Here is a 22,628-nt window from a genome sequence, read left to right on the forward strand (position 1 = left end):
GCCGTCTTTTAAAGGTTAAACTAATAATTATCAGTAATTTACTCCTACCTAGTATACACTTTGCCTCACTACTAAAACTTGACAAATCATTTCATTTTTCATGTTGATAATTTCCTATCAATATAGCAAATTATTTCAGTATAAACTTGAGCTGTGATCCATTAAGCATGTATTTTAAAACAGTATTCTACAGTTTTTGTGCTACATTTTCTACCTCGAATACTAAAGTAGTGCTTTTGTTTCATTGTGGAGAAAGGATGGGGGCATTCAATTTACTCCACTATGAGACAAAAACTCCAAAATCATGTCATTAAAGCAATCTCCACAAACTCTCAGTACACTGCCTTAATAATAAATACAACCTGATTGATTCCAAAATGGCAGCAGATTAAGTGGAGCTACACTGACACTCTCCCAGGACCAAACTGAAATTACAACTAAAATATAGAAAAACCACTCTGAATAATCAACCAAGGATGTAGTGTGGAGACGGCATAGAGACTGGTAGAAAGAACGGAGGCACAGAGAGTTGACAGGGTTCCCACAGGCAGCAGTTGTTCTGGAGGGATATCTCAGCTGTGGGGGGCTCCCAATGAGAACTCTGGGATCTAAACCCCAAGCTGGGCTCCCTAGTCCAGAGCACCAGATCTGAGAAAGGTGCATACAAAGCATCTGGCTATGAAAAGCAGAGAGGTTTTTGTCTGCCAAGAAGAGAAGGCTGGAAATGCAGGGACCCTCTTAAAGGGCCAATGCACACTTTCGTGTGTAGCCACTCACCTTGGGCTCTAGCACAGCAAGGGCACAGTGGACTAGAGCGGCGTGAGGAGAATCCAGGGTTGCGGCTCTGGAGATAAACCTCAGAGGGCACCCCTCTGGATTCCTGTGCTGAGTCATTCCCCCATAAAGCAGAGGACATCTTTCTCAGGCAGACATTTAGAATCCAGGACACTTTTGCCTGGGGAAGAAGCAATTGCCCCACCCATTGAAAACCTCTCACCCCACCCTGCTATGGTCTACAGCCTGAGGCTCATTAAGAGACAGAGAATAACAATCAGCCTCTGTGTGCTTTGAGTCTTTGCCTGATCTGTTTCTGAACCCAGGGCTTGGAAAAGCAGACCTTGGTGCACATCTTGGTCCTTTCCAAACACACCCAGCCTCAGCAGAGAGAGCTGCAGCTGTGGATTGCTGATAGCTCCAAACAGGGTATTCAAGACTATTCACAAAGAGCGTCTGACAGTGGCCTGTACCATATGCCATCCCAAAAGACAAGATGCCCTAGCAGATTTACCTAATACATAGAAACAAACTAAAATAGGCAGCCAAAATGGGGAAACAAACAAACAAAAAAAAACCAAAAAACAAGCCCTAAATGAAAGAACAAGACAATTCTCTAGAAGAGATCAATGAAATGGAGATAAGTAAATTACTAGATAACAGAGTTCAGAATACTGATCAAAAGGATGCTCAACAGCATGAGAAAAGATATGGAAACTATGAAGGAAATTAAGAATGACACAGTAGAAATAAAAAGTACACTGGAAAGAATAAACAGCAGATTAGGGGAAGCTGAGGATCGGATCAGCGAATTAGAAGACAGGGTAGAAAAAAAATCACTCCATCCGAGAACCAAAAAGAAAAAACAAAAACAGGAGGACAGTTTAAGGGACCTGTGGGATAACATGAAATGTAACAATATTTGCATCATAGGAGTACCAGATAATAAAAATTTTTAGAAAAATGTAAATGGTTTAAATACTCCAATCAAAAGATATGGGTAGCTGAATGCATAAGAAAACATGACCAAAATATAAACTATCTACAAGAGACCCACCTCAGAACAAAAGACTCACAAAGGTTAAGAGTGAAGGGATGGAAAAAAATATTTCCATGCAAATGAAAATGGGGGGGGGGGGGGGGAGGTGTAGCAATACTCTTATCTGACATGCTAAGCAAAATAAGCCAGCCAGAAAAGACAAATATCACATGATCTTACTCATATGTGGAATCTAATGAACAAAATAAACCAGTGAACAAAACAGGTCCAGAGTCACAGAAGTATGGAACAGACTGAGGAATTTCAGAGGGAAGGCGGGGGTGGGTGGGAGAGATTAACCTAAGATTAACCATATATACATAACTCATGGATACAGACAACAGTGTGATGAAGGCCTGGGGGGATGGGGGTGGGGTGCAAGGTGGAGGGGATCAAAGGGGGAAAAAAGGGACATCTGTAATACTTTCAACAATAAAGATAAATTAAAACATTAAAAATAAATAAATACAACTTTGGGGTTAAGCAAAGATTTCTTAAGTACCTAAAATAATAAATGGGGAAAACTGATAAATTAGATGCCATTTAAATGAAAACTTTTATTCATCAAAAATCACTGAACGAGAAACGGGAACCCATACACTGGGGAAAACAGTTGTGATACATATATTTCATAAAAGACTCATATCAGAATATTTAAAGAATTCTTATAAAGGTGATTAACAAACAGACAAAGGAACGAAGTTTTAAAAGGGGGCATATATCTTGAATGAGCACTTCAGAAACAGGAATATCCAAATGGCTAACAGAAAGGCATTCAACATTATTACCCACCAAGGAACTGCAAGTTACAACTGCAATGAGATATTCATACACACCCACCAGAATGGCTAAAATTATAAAGACTAGTGATACAAGTGTGGGCAAGGACTAGAGCAGTCATACATAACTAAGAGGGATATAGGTACAAGTACTTTGGAAAACCATTTGGCTGTATCTAATAAAATTAAAAATGTTACTTATGATTATACACCCAAAAGAAATTGATGCATGTCCATCTAAAGACATAAAGAAATAGTCTTTGTAGCTTTTTCACAGTAGCCAAAACCAAACAAGTAAAAAACCTCCTAATGTCTGTTATGAGAATGAAATTACTATATAGCAACAACAAAAAATAAAGCTAAAACGTATGGATATATTTGGCAACATGCACATATCTCAAACACATTAGTTAACAGAAGCAGATACTGATAAAAAGAATACATGCTATATGACTCCATTTAAATGAGGCTCAAGAGGCAGGAAAACTGACAGTAACAGAAGTCAGGATAGGTAGCCTGGTTAAGATGGATACTGCCTGGGAAGGGGCACAGAATGAGCATTCTGGGTACTGAAAAGTTCTATACCCTGATCTGGGTAGTTAGTAAAACAAACATACTTGCAAAGTAAAAATTAATACGTAGCAAGCCGAGCCTATTATACAAATAAGAATGATGTTTTTCCATTGTAAAAGATGAGATGTATACTACACTGTGATTAACACACGTATCAGAAGTTTAGTTTGTCTCTTGCCTCATACAGTAAAAATCATATGACTTCATGTAAGGGTCTAAAGTAACCCTATTTGTGATTTTTAAGATACCAATAGAATGTAAAAAATAATCATCTGTCTTGGATGTTTGAAGTATTCTTCCTGGAGCAGTACAAACTTATTGAACTATATTTACTCTCTCTAGATCCATTCAAGTAGTTGATTTTAAGTAATATTTACATAGCTATAATATTATAAAATTACCAGATTACAATTTTGTGACTAGACTTATTGACAAAACAAAAGAATCTCTTCCAGAATAAAAAGTAATATGAAAGGATAAATTTAGGCCCTAAACAACTACATAAAAAACTAACCAACTGCTAGGATAAACAGAAATAGATAAACAATTATTTGGTATGAAGTGATAAACAATTTAGAGAAATAAATTTCATTAATCTTATGAAAGCATCAAGGTCAGATCTTGGCACAAAGAAAAATCCTCAAAGTATACTGTTACTCTCCTGACTTTGGAAGGATAACTATATTGAGGCCATAGTGTAGGGAAGGTCCACTTAGCCAAGTAGCCTTGATGGTACCATAGCACAAATCAATCACTGAAGTTTGTAATGCTTATGAAAGCAAGAGAGAATAATGTATTTCCAGTTACTTATTTAATGAAACATGCCTTATTACATATCTGTTACTAAGGAATAAAAACGCAATCCATTGGCTCACTAATCATAAGAATTCATGACTCTAAGAAGCATTGAGAGTCAGTGAATAAAGACATTCAGTGTAGTGTTTCCAAGGTTAGAAGCCACACATCCTGAATCAAAGTAAAAAAAGGATTTAGTCAACATAAATAGGGTACCTAGGGTCATACAGCTTACAGCCTAAGAAGGAATACAGACAAGAATATGGGAAATCACAAAAGTGTATGGTAAGGAAAATATGGGGGAGCTAAGGAGCACACAGTATGTCTGTCCAAACCAAAATGAAAATCTAAACGAAGGCCTGAAGAATGACTAAGAGGATGAGTAGGTTAAGAGAACTGAAAAATAAAACAAGGGAGTACTGCATGGTAGAAAGTCAGGACACAATAGAGAAAAAAGTAAAAAACAAAAACAAAAAACAAACCAAATGCAAATAAAATGCAAAGTACTTTCTTTTTAAAAAAATAGTTTTGGGAAGTTGTCGGCACTGTAAGCAGCAGCACAGCGCCCCTGCTCCCAGCCATGGACACAATTTCCTCCTAAAAACTACATAACCAGCTTGAAAAAGACAGAGAAACACACGAGTGGACATACTGCGCATAGGGAGCAATGAAGAAACATCATAGAGCCTGGTAAGAGAGGGGGGCATAGAGAGGGGAAGCCCCCTAAAGCCTGTGCTGGGCTCTGAACCCCGAGGCTTAGAGGCTGCAAAGTTCCCTCCCTTTGGGAGTGTGGACCGGCATCCAAAAGTTGGGTTCTCGGACCTCAGCAGAGGAGAAGGGAAGGAGTGCCCCATGCGGAAGGCAGAGGGACCCAGGGCAGCAGTGAGTCAGCGAGGGGATGGCACCTTCCTAGCAAAACAAAGCTTCTAATGGCGGCTGCGACCTGTGTCTAATGCTCAAGGTGCTGGCCACAGGAAAGGCTGTCCTGGGGTGTGTGGCAACTGAGTAGAAAGGGACGAGAGGTCTGCACTGAGAAGCCATACACAGGGACCCTCTGCCTCTGCATTCCTGTAAGGCACTGTGTTGAGCCCCAGAAAGCATTTAATCTGTGTGGAGTGGGGAAGGGAAGGAGAGCCTTCCCGCCCTGAGCTCTGGTGCCGAGAGTCTGGGATTTGTGACCAGCCATGAGGGTGCCAGGGTGGCACGTGGAGCCGTCCCAGCTTTACTGAAATCAGCGGTTCTGACTTTGGGTCCCGGGCGTGCGAGCAGTGGGATCTTGCAGGGCGGACTCTCTGCTTGGGTGGTGCTTTGTGAGTTTTTGAGTTTCTGATTCACTGAACTGGCTCCCACCTTCCCAGTGTGCATTGGGAAGACAGACCAGCTGAGGCTGGGATTTGTGTCTGCACAGTAGACTGTTTGAGGAGCCTGCCTGGTATGACCAGTCAACTAGATCTGGATCTGGGAAGGGAGGGGCGAAGCAAGCCTGCCTCTCCTTCAGCCAGGGAGCACCACCCCCAACAGGAAAGGGGCTGGTCCAGATCACTGAGGCCCCAGATACCTCCCACAGGGCAAAGTCCTGAGGGGGTAGGGAGAACAGCTCACAAGAGGATATAACAAGAATAAGACTCTAAGGGACTGTTGTTTGAGATCTGGAGGAAAAGCAGAAAACCCCTGCTGGGGGTGGGGCAGGCAAAGGGCTCACCAGAATGTTTTTTTAATTGAACCCACTGAGCCCAGGCTGCTGAAACGGCCCATACAGAAAAGAACACCGGTTGAAATCAATCTGAAACTGTAGCAGGCCAGAGCATGGGGAACTAGAATCTGAGGACAGCGTAGGGACTGAGGAGCTGGCTATGGAGCAGTGACTAACTCCCTCACAGTGAGTGCTTGACAGGGAAACCTCTAAGTAAGGGGAGTGATACCCTGAGCTACACTAGCCATCCTGCACCCTAAAGACTCTACAGAAGACTCTGGAGTAAGACCAGGCAACTACAAGGTTGCAAAATAGCTGACAAAAGGAGGTGGTCCACGGAGAGCCTCAGATGAACAATCTACCTAAGGGCGCCAGAGCCAAACATAGACAGCTCCTCAAACTGGCTGATAAACAAGTACCTCCCAGGAGAACAGAAATCAGCACACACCAGAGAACCTCAGACAACATAAGCTGCCCAGATAGAAACTCACCTGACTTTCTTTATTCTCTTTTTCCCTTAAGAAGAGAAAGGGGGAGAAAAGTTTTTTTCTCTTCTTTTTAAATTTTATAATAAAAAAAATTTATTTTTAATTAATTTAAAAAAGTATATATATATATCTTTATTGATTTCAGAGGGATGAAAGGAGAGGGAGAGAGAGAGAGACAGAAACATCAATGATGAGAGAGTCATTGATCAAGCCTACAACCCGGGCGTGTGCCCTGACTGGGAATCAAACCCCGATCTCCTGGAGCCAAGGTTGACGCTCAACCACTGAGCCACGCCCGGCCGGGCTTTTCTTTTTTTTATTTTAAAGATTTTGTTTTGTTTAGCTTGTTTTTTGTTTTGTTTCTTTGCTTTGTTTTGTTTTATCCTTGCTTCTACTATCCAGAGTTTCTTGATATTCCTGCTTAATTGCTGGGACTTTATTATTATACCCAACAAGTTTACTGCTTTTCTCTGTATTTTCCCCAAAATCTCTTATTGGACTCCATCCCTGCCCAGGCTTTCTCTCCGTGTCTCCTCTCAATCCACTGGCATAACTTTCTTCTTCTTCTTCTTTTCTTTATTTCTTTTATTTTCCTCCTTTTTGTCTTCCTTTTTGTTCAATTGTTAGTTTCTCTTATTCTCTTTATTGTATTTTTATTTTTTCATTTTCAACTATTATCCTATTCCTATTCTCTCCCTTAATTTTTTCCTGGCCCTTCTTTCAAAATCTTTTTTCTCTGCCTCTTTTCTCTACTAGTAGCTTCTCTATTTTTTACATTTTAGTTTAGTTTATTATTATTATTTTCTAAATTTTCGTCACTATTAACAGCAATATACTTTTGTCTCTCTAAGCTTTACTTTTCTTCTTTTTTTTTTTTTTACTTTTTCTTTTTTCCTCTCCAAAATTTGTGTTCTCCCTTAACTCTCCCAGTTCTATTTTCACTTGGGCTGTTTTCACTGTGACTGTCAAGATATTTTGTAAGATATCCTTTGCTTCCTGGAAGTTTAGTTGTATATTGTCCTGCCCTGCCAGGACCCATACAACAGCTTACATGACGAGGTTGGGGCTGAGACACAGTTAGCCAACCTGAGAGTCGAGTCCTCCCAAGGACAGGTCAACAACAATCTAGACCCAACCACAACAGGAGGGACAAAGAACCCACAAAGGGACACCCACAAAAGAGACACACCTGGAGCAAATACCTCTGAAGTATAAGGAAAACACGCCTGTGGGCTCCAGGGGACTCAAAATACAAAATCCCTCCCCACGAGACTGGGAGACAATAAATATATTTAATATATAGATACAAACACTAAGAGCCACCAAAATGGGGAGACAAAGAAAAACCTCCAAACTAAAGAAAAAATTGCGAGAAAAAGACTTTGAGGAGATGGAGTTAAGCAAGTTATCAGAAACAGAGTTCAGACTAATGAGTATAAAGATGCTCAAGGAAATTAATGAGAAAAACAAGGCACTAGATGATAAGGTCGAGGATCTTAGTGAAAACATGAAAAAATAGATACGTAACATAAACAAAAATCAGACAGAAATAAAGAATGCTGTATCTGATATCAAGAATACACTGGAAGGAATTAAAAACAGGCTCAATGAAACAGAGACTAGAATAAGTGACTTAGAAGACAAGGTAGAAAAAAATCACTCAAACAGAGCGCCAAAAAGGAAAAACACTTAAAAAAGCATGAGGACAGTCTAAGGGAGCTTTGCGACATGAAGCGAAAAAACATTCGCATTATAGGAGTGACAGAGGGGAGGAAAGAGAGCAAGGGATAGAGAACTTGGTGGAGGAAATGACAGAAAACCTCCCTATGCCGGCAAGGGAGAAAACCACATAAGTTCAGGAAGAACAGAGGGTTCCAAACAAGCAGGACCCAAAAAGACCCACTGGAAGACACTTCATAATTAAAATGGCAAATGTCAAGGACAAACAGAGAATATTAAGGGCTGCAAGAGAGAAACAAGCAGTGACTTACAAGGGAACCCCTGTAAGGCTGACATCAGATTTCTCAACAGAAACCTTTCAGGTCAGAAGGCAGTGGCATGAATTTCTCAAAGTAATGAAAAGCAGAACATGCAACCAAGACTGTTTTATCCAGCAAGGCTATCACTTAAAATTGAAGGTGAAATAAAGAGCTTCCCAGACCAAAAAAAGGCTTAAAGGAGTTCAGTACCACTAAACGAGCATTCCAAGAAATACTAAAAGGACTGCTCTAAGAAAAAGAAGGAATAGTGAGAGAAAGGTACATTAGCATAAAGGGGGAAAACGGGATTAAATAAGTATATATCAATAGTAATCTTAAATGTAAGACAGAGTAGCTGAATGGATAAGAAAACAGGACCCTAATATAACTGTCTATAAGAGACTCACCTGAGAGGAAAAGATTCACAACGGGTAAAGGTGAAAGGATGGAATAAAATATTCCATGCAAATGGAAAGGAAAATAAAGCTGGAGTAGCAATACTTATTTCTGACAAAATAGACTTCAAAATAAAGACCGTAACAAGAGACAAAGATGGACACTACATAATACTAAAGGGAACAATCCAACAGGAGGAAATAATCCTTACAGACATTTATGCACCCAATATAGAAGCACCTATATGTATAAAAAATTTCTTGGTGAACTTTAAGGGGGAGATAGACAGCAACATGATCATAGTGGGGGACTTTAACACCCCACTGTGAGCACTGGACAGATCATCAAGACAAAAAAATCAATGGGGAAACACAGACCTTAAATGACTCATTAGACAGACCTAAAGGATTTAATTGACATTTACAGAACATTTCATCCTAAAGCAGCAGAATACACATTCTTCTCAAGTGCACATGGAATATTCTAAAAAATAGACCACATGTTAGGGCACAGGGCAAGTCTCTACAAATTCAAGAACACTGAAATCATACCAAGCATCATCTCAGATCACAATGCCATGAAACTAGAAATCAACCACCATGGCATACTAGGCAGCTGTAAAGAAGAAGAATCTCGTACCCTTTGGGACAGTATGGATAGACCTAGAGAATATTATGCTAAGCGAAATAAGCCAGGCAGAGGAGGACAAACATCACATGATCTCACTTACATGTGGAATCTAAAGAACTATTTAATAAACTGATGAACAGAATAGATTCAATTACATGGAAGCATGGGTCAGACTGATGAATCTGAGAGGAACAGAGGAGGGTGGGTGGGTGAAAAGAGAGAGATTAACCAAAGAATTCAAACACATATATGCACAACCCAAGGCCACGGACAATGGTGTGGAGAGAGACTAGGGCAGGGTGGGTCAGGAAGGGGTGTAATAGGTCATTCGGGAGAAAAGGGGGTATCTGTAATATTTTAAACAAAAATAAACACACACATAAAAAATAAAATAAGTTTTTATGGATTTTTAGAGAGAGAGGAAGGGAGAGGGGTAGAGAGATAGAAACATCCATTAGCCACCTCCTGCGCTCCCCCACACTGGGGATCAAGCACACAACCCTGACCAGGAATCGAACTGTGACCTCCTGGGTCCACAGTCAATGCTCAACCACTGAGCCACACAACCTGGGTGCAAGGTACTTTCATTCAACCAAGTTCTACATGGCTAGAATAGAGGACATGAGAAAAGGTGAGGCAAAAGATGAAGCTGCACAGATGAACAACATAAAATAGAAGTTATTTGTGAAGAACTGGAAGGCAATAAAAGTGGGTATAAGGAAATCATGAGCCAGTGGTGGATTCTCACCTAAAAGATGATGATGACCTGGATTAGGTTAATGGAAATAGGAACAAAGAAATGGATGGATTTAAGGGTATTAGGATGTGGCATTGACAGAATGTGGTACAAGGATTACTCTGGGAAACAAGAAAAAAAATGAATCAGGGATGTATCATCAAGGTTTCCTTAGGCAAGTCTTTAACATCCAGTGGTGCCATTCTTTGATACTTAGAAGCAAGAAGAAAGAATGAGTTTGGTGATGGTGGAAGTAGTAGGAGGGTTAGCTAGATAAGGCCTGAGGAATATACATACGAAGAATGCGTGACAAAGAGTTACATGGGTCCCAAGCTCAAAATAGAGTTGATCTAGAGATATAAATTTGGGAATTTCCAATGTATGACTAGGAATAGTGCATGAAGTGTATACAGGGAGAGGAAAGAGTGGGTTGAACACAACTCTGAAGAGCAATATTTTAGGAAGAGGCAGAAAAAGATGATTTTGCAAAGATCTACTCCATTAGAATAGAGCTGGAGTAGGCCTAGGGTGGTGGGCTTAGGGGTAGGTGTCTAGGATGAAGGGGATTTCACTGGAAATGAAATCATGGAAATAAAAGGCTATGGCAGTGGCTCTCCAACTTAAATGTGCATCAGAATCACACTAAGACAGATGGCTGTTCAGATTGCTGGGCCTCATTCCGGAGTTTCTGATTCAGTTAAGTTTGGAGTTGGGCCTGAGAATGCATTCTTAAAAAGTTCCTAGGTGATGCTGATACTACTGGTCAGCGGACTATATTTTGAGAACTAGAGGATTATGGTATAGAATGGACTATACATATGGACACTGAAATCCTACTGGATGATAGTAAGTTTTAGGGGAAGAAAAGGTAGTGAGTGAAGTATGAGCCCTACGAATAATTAAGTGGGAGTGACCAAGAAATCAAGTTGATAAAAGCACAAAGGGCTGTGATATATTGGGATGACACAATCCTCAAAGGATATGGATTTTTAAAACTGAAGTGAAGAAAAGGTCTGAAGACAGCATTTGCAACTAATGGGGACAATGACTTCATCTCCTGACCATAAGGTATATAGGGAAATATTTCTTCAGGAAAAATTGGGTTTCAATTTCAATGCAAGTTCCAAATGATCTAATTCAAATTAAAACAAACAATTTTTAATCTATCAAACTGGAAATTAAAAAATAACACCACCATGATTGGGACACATTCAGTTTCTTTCATACTAAACTGAAAGCTTTTTACAAAAATATTTTTATTGATTTTTATAGAGAGAAGGGAGAGGAAAAGAAACATTGATGTGAGAATGAAACATCAATTGGCAGCCTCCTGCACGCCCCCTACAGGGGATCTAGCCTGCAACATGGGCATGTGCCCTGATGGGGCATCGAACCAGCAACCTTTTGGTGTATGGGATGATGCTCAACCAACTGAGCCACACTAGCCAGGGCAAGAAAAAAAATTTAAGCACATTCCAGTTTCTGGACCTTAACATTAAACATTTAAAAAACATATTCTCTGATTTAGTTAAGTAACCCTTTAAATTCTACAAGTATTTATTTAAAAGAAAATGGAAGATACATAACAATAGTATACAATAATATAAAGTGAAAAGTAAAAATCCCTCTTCTTAATCCCCAACCCCCAGCTGATATCACTATTAAAATTCTCTTATAAATATTCTCAAAGTTTACTGTACATGTACCCTGCTGCATATCCAAAGAGCTCAAGAAACCCTAAAGAAGATAAACACAAAGAGAACCACATCCAGGTATATCATAGCCAAGCTGCCTTAATAAGGCCTAAGACACAGCAATTCTTGAAAGCAGCAAATAGAAGACAACATGATTAATAGCTGACTTATCAGAAGCAATGAAGGTAAAGAAGGCTGTAAAATAACATATTCAAATTGATGAAACTATTGGATGAGAGGTCAAAGAGCATACACATTTATAGAAATTGCCAAACTGCATTACAAAAAGCCTGCAACAGAGTTTATACTCCCTATTGTACTATATTCTCACTCACATTATCAAAATTTTAATCCTTACCAATATGAAATGTAAAAAGTTTTTTAAAAAGTTGGGCCCATGTTGCTCACTGGTTAGAGCGTCACCCCGCACACTGAAGGGTTGTGGGTTTGACCCCCGGCCCCTTGGGGCATGTGAGGGAGGCAACCAACTGATGTGTCTCTCTCATGTTGGTGTTTCTCTTTCTTTCTCCCCACCCTCCATTCTCTCTAAAAAAAAAAAAAAAAAAAAAATCAATGAAAAAAATATCTTCAGTTGAGGATTAACAACAAAAATAGCTGGACTATCTAATTCTGATTTACATTTACGTAACTAGGCATTATAGTTATTGTTTATAACCATTTACATTTCTTTCACTGTGCAACCATTTAAATTTATTTCACTGTGAACTGCTTTTTCATGTCCACTCCATAGAATTTTCTTCCTAATTTGTAAGAGCCCTTACAATATTAGCCATATTTGTATTAGGTGTTGGAAATATATTTTCTCTATTTTCCATCTAGTTTGCCCCCAAATAGAATTTCATGAAACAATAGCCTTCTTAACCACAACTCACAGCCCAAACAAGCACTGACTAAGGAATTAAGCAACTTGTGACTTTACCCCAGGGTCCGGAACTAACTATACTTGTTTCTTCCTCCCTTCAAAAGAGAACCTTTCACAAGGAGAGTAGATAGCTAACAGCCTCCAGCTGCAGTGACCTTGGGAGCTGTAGCAGTGTTCTAGCTGTGTATTGAAGCATTCCTCTGTGCTCAATCTAAGTAATGAAGCTCCTCACAGGGCTTCAGAAGACTCACAGCTGCATCATAATCTGAGTCTCTTCCTACTGAATTCCCCTTCCTTCTTTCTCTCCTTTAACACGTGTCCGACAGGCATAAAGGTCTGTCTACTCCTGCTCTTTCTCCACTTTATCCTGTACAGATGCTATCCCACAGTAAATCTCTTTCTCTTTTAGCTCTTTCTTGGCATCTGCTTCTCAGAGGAACTCACTGACACATTAACATATCTTAATTCCAAGGTTTACTGAAATCTCACTATCATGTATGGCCAAGTTTGCCAGAATAGTGATTGGGCTCTAAACCAAGTTTCAAATGGGCCTTGGTACTACTACAAAGGAATATAGATTAGAAAATCTCCTCACACTTTAAAAATTCCATCTCCTTTGAGGTGCTGAATAAAAATCAATTTGGTTGAATCAACTAATCAATATTTAACATGCAGAATCTATCAAAAATACTTACATAACTGTGTTGTCATCCACTAAGATATCACAACCATGAGCAGGACACGAAATAGTCTGAAAAAGATTGAAATTTATACTGTCTTCATTCAACAAATATTTACTGAATGCTTACCATCACCAGGCACTTTGCTAGGTTCTAAGGATACCTCAACATTTATAGGACCTTAATCATTCCCTTTCTATTAAAGGAAATATATGTGCACAAATGTGTTTATCACTGTAAGGCAACTAGAACTGCTGACCTGAATCGGTTTTTCAATATAAAACTTGAAAAGCAAAAGCAAGAGATCTGAGAAAATTGCTCAAGTTTAGCCTGATATACACCAATGTTAATGCCTACTGAGAAAACATTACTGAATTGGATCTTTAATTGGAATTTCACATTGGTAAACAGAAAAAAGTCTCAATTATCTTTTACTTGTTTTAATCTAGAAAAACAGCTCTCATGCAATTCTTAAAGCAGAATGCTTCACCTATTTATATTTGTAGAAGAGTCTAAACACTGTAGGAAATTCAACAAAAAATAAAATTTAAAAAATGGCATCTTTACCTGTCCCATGCCTTCTTCCATTATCTTAGTAGTTAAATATTCACTCCAGCACTGCATACAAAACTTATGTCCACATTCAAGGCCAGTGAAATACTGCAACAAAAATAATACATGGACCTTTAAAGGTATTATCAGAAAAATCACTATATTACATTGTGATTTATTAAGGCTTTTTTAGGTCACATCTGTCATAGCGGCCAAAATGTCCAATTTCACAAGACTAATCGGCTCCTAAAATGAACTTCTGGGTGGTGAATCTAGACATGGAAATACACTAAACACAAAACAATTAAGGAGAAATGGATCTATAGTATATATTTATAATTTTTTAAAACGACAGACAAGTTTGTACTAAATATAAGAATATACCATGTAGCAGTAAACATATGAAAAGATGCTCAATATCTTTAGCCACCAGGGAAATGTAAATCAAAACCACAATGAGACACCACTTCATACCTACTAGGACAGCTATAATAAAAAAGACAGATAACATCAGGCCAGTGTTGCTCAGTGGCTCAGTGTCGACCTATGCACCTAGAGGTCACTGGTTCAATTCCCAGTTTGGGCACATGGCCCGGTTTTGGGCTAGATCTCCAGGGGTTGTGGGCGGGCTCGATTCCCAGCAGAAGGTGAGCAGGAGGCAGCCGATCAATGTTGACATTTCTCTCTCCCTCTCACTTCCTCTCTCTCTAAAATCAATAAAAACATATTTAAACATGTGTGGTTTACTATGTCAGTCATACCTCAATAAAACTGGAAAAGTACTGTGCCAAAAAAAAAAAAAAGGGACAGATAACAAGCGTTGATAAGCATGTGGAGAAATCAGAACCCCCAAACACTACTGTAGGAACGTAAAATGGTGCCGGAGCTTTGGAAAACACTCAAGTAGATTCTCAAATTGAACAGAGTGACCATATGATCCAGCAATTCCGCTTCTAGGTATATATCCAAAGAAATGAAAATATGTACATACAAAAACTTGTACACGAATGTTCATAGCAGCATTATAGGGTCCCCAAATGGAAACAAACCAAATGTCCATCAACAACAAATGGATAAGCAAAATGTGGAATATCCATATAATGGAATATTATTCAGTCATAAAAATGAATAAAGTATTGATGCATACTATATAACATAAATAAACCTTGAAAACATTATGGTAAGTGAAAGAAACCAGTCACAAAAGACCACATATTGTTTGATTCCAGTTATATGAAAGGCCCAGAATGGGCAATTTCATAGAGGAAAAAAAGTAGGTTAATGGTTGCCTAGGGCTGGGGGGTTGGGGGAAAATGGGAAATGACTGTAAAAGGGTACAGGGTTTCTTTTCGGGGTTATGAAAATGTTTTAAAATTATCTGTGGGAATGGCCGCACAACTGTGGCTATACTTTAGGTGAATTGTATAATATGTGAATTATCTCAATAAAGCTGTTATAAAAAATATGTCACACAAACACAGAACTTAATGGAGCTACCAGAATGTAGGAAACCTAGAAAATAAAATACTACGGAAACCAAAGGATTTATTCAGACAGCTAAGAAAATAACATTTTGGTCTAATCATATATGATTTGAAATACTATTAATTTGAAGGATGCCTAAATAAAGTATGCTGTATTCTATAATAGATATGAAGCAAGTACTTTAGTATTAGAGAGTCTAGAGAACTGTATTTTAAAAAGACAAATGCCCGGCCAGCGTGGCTCAGCGGTTGAGCATTGACCTAGGATCCAAGAGATCGCGGTTCGATTCCCGGTCAGGGCACATGTCTGGGTTGCAGGCTCGATCCCCAGTCGAGGGTGTGAAGAGGCAGCTGATCAATAACTCTCTCTCTCATCATTGATGTTTCTATCTCTCTCCCTCTCCCTTCCTCTCTCTGAAATCAATAAAGATATATTAAAAAAAAAAAAAAGATAAATAATGGTTACATATTATAGATTAAGAATATTTTATAATAGCCCTGGCTGGTGTGGCTCAGTTGGTTGGGTGTCATCCTGTGCACCAAAAGGTGACTGATTTGATTACCAGTCAGGGCACATGTCCAGGTTGTGGGCTTGATCCCTGGTAGCGGGGGGTGCAGGAGGCAGCCAAACAATGTTTCGTCTGACACTGGTGTAAAAAGGGAATATTTTATAATATTTGCTACTAAATTATTTTTAAATGAATAAGTAATATAGGCTCATGGTTAAAAACAATTATTTAAAAGTATGAGTTTATGTTGGAAAATACGTTTCCCTCATCTTCATTCTTGACCTCTCCTTCTCTACCCAAAAGTAATCACTATTTCCAGTATCTTACATATTCTTCCAGAGATGTTCTAATGTACACAGGTACACACAGTAAGAGTACCACACACTCTATCCTGCATCTCAGTTTTAAAACATTATTATTATTTAATAGACTTAATGGGCATTTAGACTATATTTCGCCTACTATGCTACTGTCCTGATTATATATACATTGTTGTGACCAAATAACTGTATCTTAGGACAGATTTGTACAAATAACATAACAGGTATATATATATTTACGATTTGATAGATTATCAAACTTCACGCAGCAACTGATAAGGTTCATGACAACTTGGTTTCTCATACCCATATCAACATAGTATACTATCTAACTCCTTAACTCTGCCAATGGAACAGGTGAAAATAAACCAACATCATTAGCTTTTATTTTATTTAATTATGAGTGAAGTTTAAACATTTGAAAAGAGATTTAAGGCTATTTTTTTTCTGTGTACTCTCTTTATCTATTTTGCCCATTTTTGTCCCTATGCATTTTTTCTTAATGGTTTAGTGGGGATTTTAACTTATTTAGAAAATAAATATTTTCTTCCAGTTTACATTCTGTTGTCATGCAGATCTTTATTTTGTAGCAAAATGTACTTTCCAAATTTGTGGCTTCTAAATTAATTAACTTTGCTATAAGGAGTTAGGCAGAAATCTAAGTTTTCACCCCAGAATTGTTCCAACACCATTTACTGAATAATCCACCTGATCTGAAATATCTCCCCTCTAATACACTAAATTCTCTTAATGCATATTAGACTTTATCCTGTTCTACTGCACTGTCTACTCTTGTACTTGGTAGGGCTAATTCTCCAATCACTATCAATCTGTTTTTCTTTTTCAATATTTTACTATTACTCTACCTTTCCAAATACTCAAGTCACTGTTTTATTTCCCTCAGTATTTAAAGTTTTCTTCATATAGCTCTTTCACATTTCTTGCCAAGTTTATTCCTAGCTCTGTTGTTCATTTTGTGGCTCTTATAAGTGGTATTTTTAATTTCATTACATTTTCTAATTAGCTGTTATTTGAAATATTCCTATGAAATTTCTACAGTTGCTTGCTTATAATAGATGCAAAGTCAGAATATAAAATTCTGTATCACAGCACATCAACTACATTAAAAAAATGCCCAGAAGCAACCATGGAAGAAATGATATCAGAGTCTTGGGACTAGTTTTAAAGACCGAGTGAAATGGAAAACATTTATCAAGTTTAAAATACAGTGCCATTCAGATTGACGACGAGTCTAACTCATTCACAAAACAAATGTAGTGTTTTCTGCCATTTTTTGGTGCCATCATAATGGTGTACATGAATGTCCTTGGCTGATGCTCTCAAGAGCATAAACGATGCCAAAAAGAGAGGCAAACACCAGGTTATTATTAGGGCATGCTCCAAAGTCATCATTAGGTTTCTAACTATAACAATGAAGCATGGTTACATTGGCAAATTTGAAATCACTGATGATCACAGAGCTGGAAAAATTGTTGTGAACCTCACAGGCAGGTTTCAGCAAGTGTGAAGTGATCAGCCCCTGATTTGATGTAACTCAAAGATGTAGAAAAATAGCAGAACAAACTGTTCCCATCTAGTCAGTCTGGTTTCACTATACTGAGAATCTCAGCGGACATCATGGACTATGAAGAAGCAAGAGGGAAACACACACGAGAGATAATTCTGGGGTTCTTTTTCTATAGATGTAAAGCATACATGCAAATAAAATGGCTCAATGGAAAAACAAACAAGTGAAGCTAAATATTTGGGAAATGAATATTCTCATCCATGAAAAAAAGATCTGGGAAACAAAAGAATCTATTCTCATACTCTCCATCAGTGAAGGAGATGTGGCACTAACTTGTTATCAGATCACTAATGCAGAGTATTTGATTTTCAAGGTTATAATGAGAAGGGGCATTCTGTAAAGGACAAAATATAGTATAGTATTATATCAACAATTCTAAAATGTTTTATTCATATTTTAAAAACATATGCATTCTCATGTGCTTTATTCTTTATTTCAAATAAGAGTCCTTAAGACAGAGATTAAAGGTCACAATGTTTACTAAGTAATGACTACAAGCAACATCTCTACCTTTGGGACTTCATACCAGGGCGCATAAAAGCTCAAAAGATAAAAAGGAACTTTTTATCCTTTTAAGACTTCTTTTCAATAACTTTTCTGATTAAATAGATAAGACTAAAGATAAATAAGAAAAATAAATTACACATGCATGTCTAAAGATAAAGCAAAAACTAACCTGTGGTAAAAAGACATATTCATTGTGCTTAATAGTTGGGTACCTTCCGGTCTGTCTCATTTCCCTTTCCCCCTCCACCTTTGACATACTTGTTCCCTTACTACCTTATGGTTACTAACTTGGTTCCCTGAGACTTTCCCTGACCCAGGTGATCAAATTTTCTATTCATCAACTTATCCCTGTTTATATCATAAATAGATATGACCAAGAATACACTAAAAATATACGAAATATTGTCTACAATAAAAATTAATGGTCCTGGACAGGCCCTGGCTGGGTAGCTCAGTCAGAATGTATGCCAAAGTTGTGGGTTCAATCGCAGTCAGGGAACATATAAGAATCAACCAAAAATGCATAAATAAGTAGAAAAATAAATTGATGTTTCTCTCTCTCAAATCAATAAATTAAAAAAAATTTTAATGGGCCTGGCAGGCATAGGTTGGTGGTTGAGTGTCAACCTATGAACCAGGAGGTCACATTTGATTCCCGGTCAGCACACATTCCCAGGTTGTGAGCTCAATCCCCAGTAGGGGGTATGCAGGAGGCAGCAGATCAATGACTCTCACCACTGATGTTTCTATCTCTCTCTCCCTTCCCCTCTCTGAAGTCAATAAAAATATTTTTTTAAAGTTTTTTTTAATGGTCCTGAAAAGAACTGAAGGAACAATACACACTCTTAAAGGTTTCATTTATCTCTACCATTTTACACACACGGCAACTAATGTCAAACAGTATGAAGAACATTAAGAATTATCTTTCCTCAATCAGAAGTTGCCCATATAATCTCTAAAACCGAAACGATTGTTTATAAAAACTAAGCAAATAATCAGAATATCAGTTCCCTCATCTGTAAAATGGAATGTGTTAAAAGGAAGAGAGGGCTGGACTTAGATCATGTTTTCAGTGTTCTCAGGAGAAAAAAGATTCAGAGGTACTCGTGTTGGGGATGAAGGGTAGACTATACCTTCTCAATCTTCAACTTTGCCTTTATCTGTTTAACAAATCTTATTCTTAGAAAATACATATTCTTTACTTCATAAAAATGAGATATTGTAGCCCAAGCTATCTACATTTTCTAATAGAGTAAGGGTTTGGTACAGCTAGATCTTATTGATTTAAAACAACATTATTATAAAGTTGCCACAGGGTAATGGGGTGGGGAGAGAGAGTTTATCCTAAAAAGTGCTCCAAAGTCTCAGATAATTGTTTTGACCACCAAGGATAGTTAACCAAGCCATCAGAAGCATTTAGTAAAATGAGTCCTGTTTTCATGTGGCACCTTATAAAACTAAATTTGCTTTCTAGAAGGATAAAGGTATTGAAGATATACATTAATAATTAAAGGCAAGTATTAGTGTTTGAACAGAGTAGTGGAAATGGAAACACGGGAATTACAGAAGAAATCACCCAACCAATTAAAGCTTCAACGAAAAATCTCAGGTAACACTTCGTTCCAAAACTGAAGAGGTTAAAATTATCCTTCTATAGTAGTCTAAAAACTATGAGAAAATAAGTCCTAGTTTCATCATGATTATATTTTTCATAATGCTTGGCAGTTTCCAGAACTCTTTAACTTACTTTCCAAACCATATTGCTCTGTCTGCTTGCTTGTCCTGCCACTTACATAGCCAAACTTTCTTTAAAAGAGTCGTGTTTACAGTTACTGCCTCCACTTCCTTCCCCACCTTCAAGTCAATGACTCTGCAGCTAATGCAGTATGGTTTTACATCTTACCACACTATTCACACACTACTAAAAATAACTTCCCAAGATCATCAATAAACTTCATGTTAATTCACCTTTCAATAATTTTCACTGAAGCTTTTAGCACTGTTTACTATTCTTGGAAGTATATTTTCTATTCTCTTCTTTGGCTTCTGTATTGCTTGCTACATTCCTAACTATCAACAGCACTGGTGGTATAGTGATAAGCATAGCTGCCTTCCTCCTACCACACCTTCAGAGCTTAGTTCAAATGTCAATTTGTGTGTGAAGTCTTTCCTGATCCAAAATGAGGTTAGGAGTCTCTCCAACATGTTCCCACAGTATCGTGCACTATCAAATCACTTACCATACTTATCTGCCCAGCTAGCCTGTATATTATCTGAGGCAGGCATTATACCTTTACTCTCCATTGTGTTTCTAATAGTGCCTGTGTTGAATGAATGAATAGTGGGTTCTCCATCATTGGTTACAAGAGCGAACAAATCTCCCAGTCCTGATTCTCAGTTCTAATTGGCTGAGACTGTTAAGACAATACCAAAGGCACTGAGAAAGTTACAAGGGATATTTGTAAGCAAGTTAACTTCAGTACTCAAATTACATTTAAGATTTAAACTAAGGAGGAGGTGGTTATAATTGAGTAGGAGGAGAAATGCCAAGAAGTAAGGAAACCTTGTATAACCTGGGACAAATTAGTTGGGTCTAAGTATTACCTCACAGACATTTTAAAACTGTAACCACTATATAAATGTCAACTGGCAAAGAGAATCTGTTAAAAAAAGATAATAAAATGATCAAAACATGATTTTAATGAATTTTTAATACTAGTGCTAATTGTTTAATACTCAAGGTAGGGTTGTGATTTAAGGATAGGGAATACATACAATTCTCAGGCTAAACGATTTAAAGAATATCATATTCAACCCATTTGAAAGATAAACCTGAAACCCAATGAGATTAAATTATTTACTACCCAAAGTCAAATACCTAATGTTAGAGCTATTATAAAAACTTGAGAATTTGAAAACTCAATTCAGTACTTTATCAACTAAATATTTTAGCACATGATTTTTCTATTTTTCTAAGAGTTCTCAATTAACTTTCTCTTGAAACTTCTTTTCTAAGTACCTATACAAGTAAACAAATTAGTTCCCTTCAAATAAGTGTTTAGAAATACACATATAAAACTCTACATAGTAATTATTAGAAAGAGATGCTTAACTATTAAAGCAAAGAATATAAACAAGATAGTTATAATTATTGTAGAATTAAGTTATTTCTCAGATATCTTCAAATATCTTAAGAGGTAAATTCCAAGTAACTAAACACATCTATGCCACAAATATAATTTTTCTATGGTTACTAACAAAGTAAGGCCTTCATAGAAAGATGTTTATTTAACCCTAGACCTTCTTTACTAGACACGCTAAAGTAAATCATCTAAATTCAACAGATTTTAAGAGGGGTATTTTTACTTAAGAGGAACATCAATTAGTCCTAGAATCTCCTCCAACTCTGTCACTACTTGCTGTTTTTAATAATCTCCACTTGAATGCATCTGTGTAAGTGAAAGCCTTTTGTTATGAAGAATCCAGAAAGCTCCCTAGTGAAACAGTATTAGAGACATTTTATAAGTGTTTAGTATATATAGTTTAAAAACTTAGTTTTAAATCTGTTTTAATTTGGATGAAAAATAATTCTAATCACTGCTACCTATTACACAATTCTCCCAAGGTAAAATTAGCTCAGAAAAGATTGAGATGTGTAATGAAAACTAGGATAAATTGCTGCTTTAAAAAAAAAATGGGGGAGAAGGGGGCTCTAGAACAGGGTCTTATTCTTTCTCTTCCTTTCCATATCCTTCATATATTTACAGGTTACTGCTTTATACAATCCCAGACTCCCAGATATTCCTTTGTTTAAGTAATGAAAGATGATTTACCCTCTGAAATAGAGTTAGTGCTAGCCTTAAACTACCAGATACTCACCGAGTTAGGGTAGTTCAAGTAGCAGATCTGACAAGGCATATCCTGTGCTGATGACCTTGTATTCATCTGGCGTGTTCGAGACTTTTTACTTGGATTAATTACATGACACTCAGCAAAGAGCTTCTCCAGGTTTCCATCAAAGTACCTGCATTATTTAAACAGAAAGGATGAGAGCCCAGCAACAGCACAGTTAGAGCTCTCCAAAAACCTGATTTTCTATAGGGAAAAGTAATGAACTGAATTAAAACAAACCAAGATAATAACCAAAATTTTTGCTCAGAGGAAATGAGTTGTGTGGCTACAAACTGTAGCAAATGAAGGTATGTAAGTATGAAAGCAGGTTGAGTTTTTGTTGCTATTTTGATATTTTTTATTTTCCTTTTATCCTGAGAATTTAAACTATTAGTATTTTAATAGTACTACAACTAAAACTTAAAGATGAAAGTTGTACTATCTCTAGTGGTATCTTATGAGTAGCAACACTATTTTAAAAGGCTAGGCTATATTTTTTTACAAGGAAATTCACTTTATTAATAATTTTATTTATACTAGTTTAAATATATTAGCAAGTAAACCACCAAGCACACATGCCCCTCCAAATCATTTAAAAAATGAATTACATGACTCATTTACAAAACAGACTTGCTTTC

General features: G+C 37.4%; 1 protein-coding gene and 1 pseudogene across 1 annotated transcript in view; one reads left to right on the forward strand and one right to left on the reverse strand.

Moving 5' to 3' along the window:
* The window catches only part of ARIH1 (ariadne RBR E3 ubiquitin protein ligase 1), a 131,432-nt gene that overhangs the window by 30,108 nt on the left and 78,696 nt on the right, over positions 1-22,628 (reverse strand). The window contains exons 3-5 of the mRNA XM_087824496.1: positions 21,979-22,123; positions 13,707-13,799; positions 13,155-13,210 (exon numbers count right to left, since the gene is read on the reverse strand). Coding sequence (XP_087680622.1) covers positions 13,155-13,210; positions 13,707-13,799; positions 21,979-22,123 — 294 coding nt within the window. The remainder of the gene's footprint in view (positions 1-13,154; positions 13,211-13,706; positions 13,800-21,978; positions 22,124-22,628) is intronic.
* LOC148094280 (small ribosomal subunit protein uS8 pseudogene) lies at positions 17,326-17,759 on the forward strand (annotated as a pseudogene).

Source organism: Miniopterus natalensis, chromosome 1 (assembly GCF_054644295.1).
Source record: "Miniopterus natalensis isolate mMinNat1 chromosome 1, mMinNat1.hap1, whole genome shotgun sequence".
Classification (NCBI taxonomy): Eukaryota; Metazoa; Chordata; class Mammalia; order Chiroptera; family Miniopteridae; genus Miniopterus; species Miniopterus natalensis.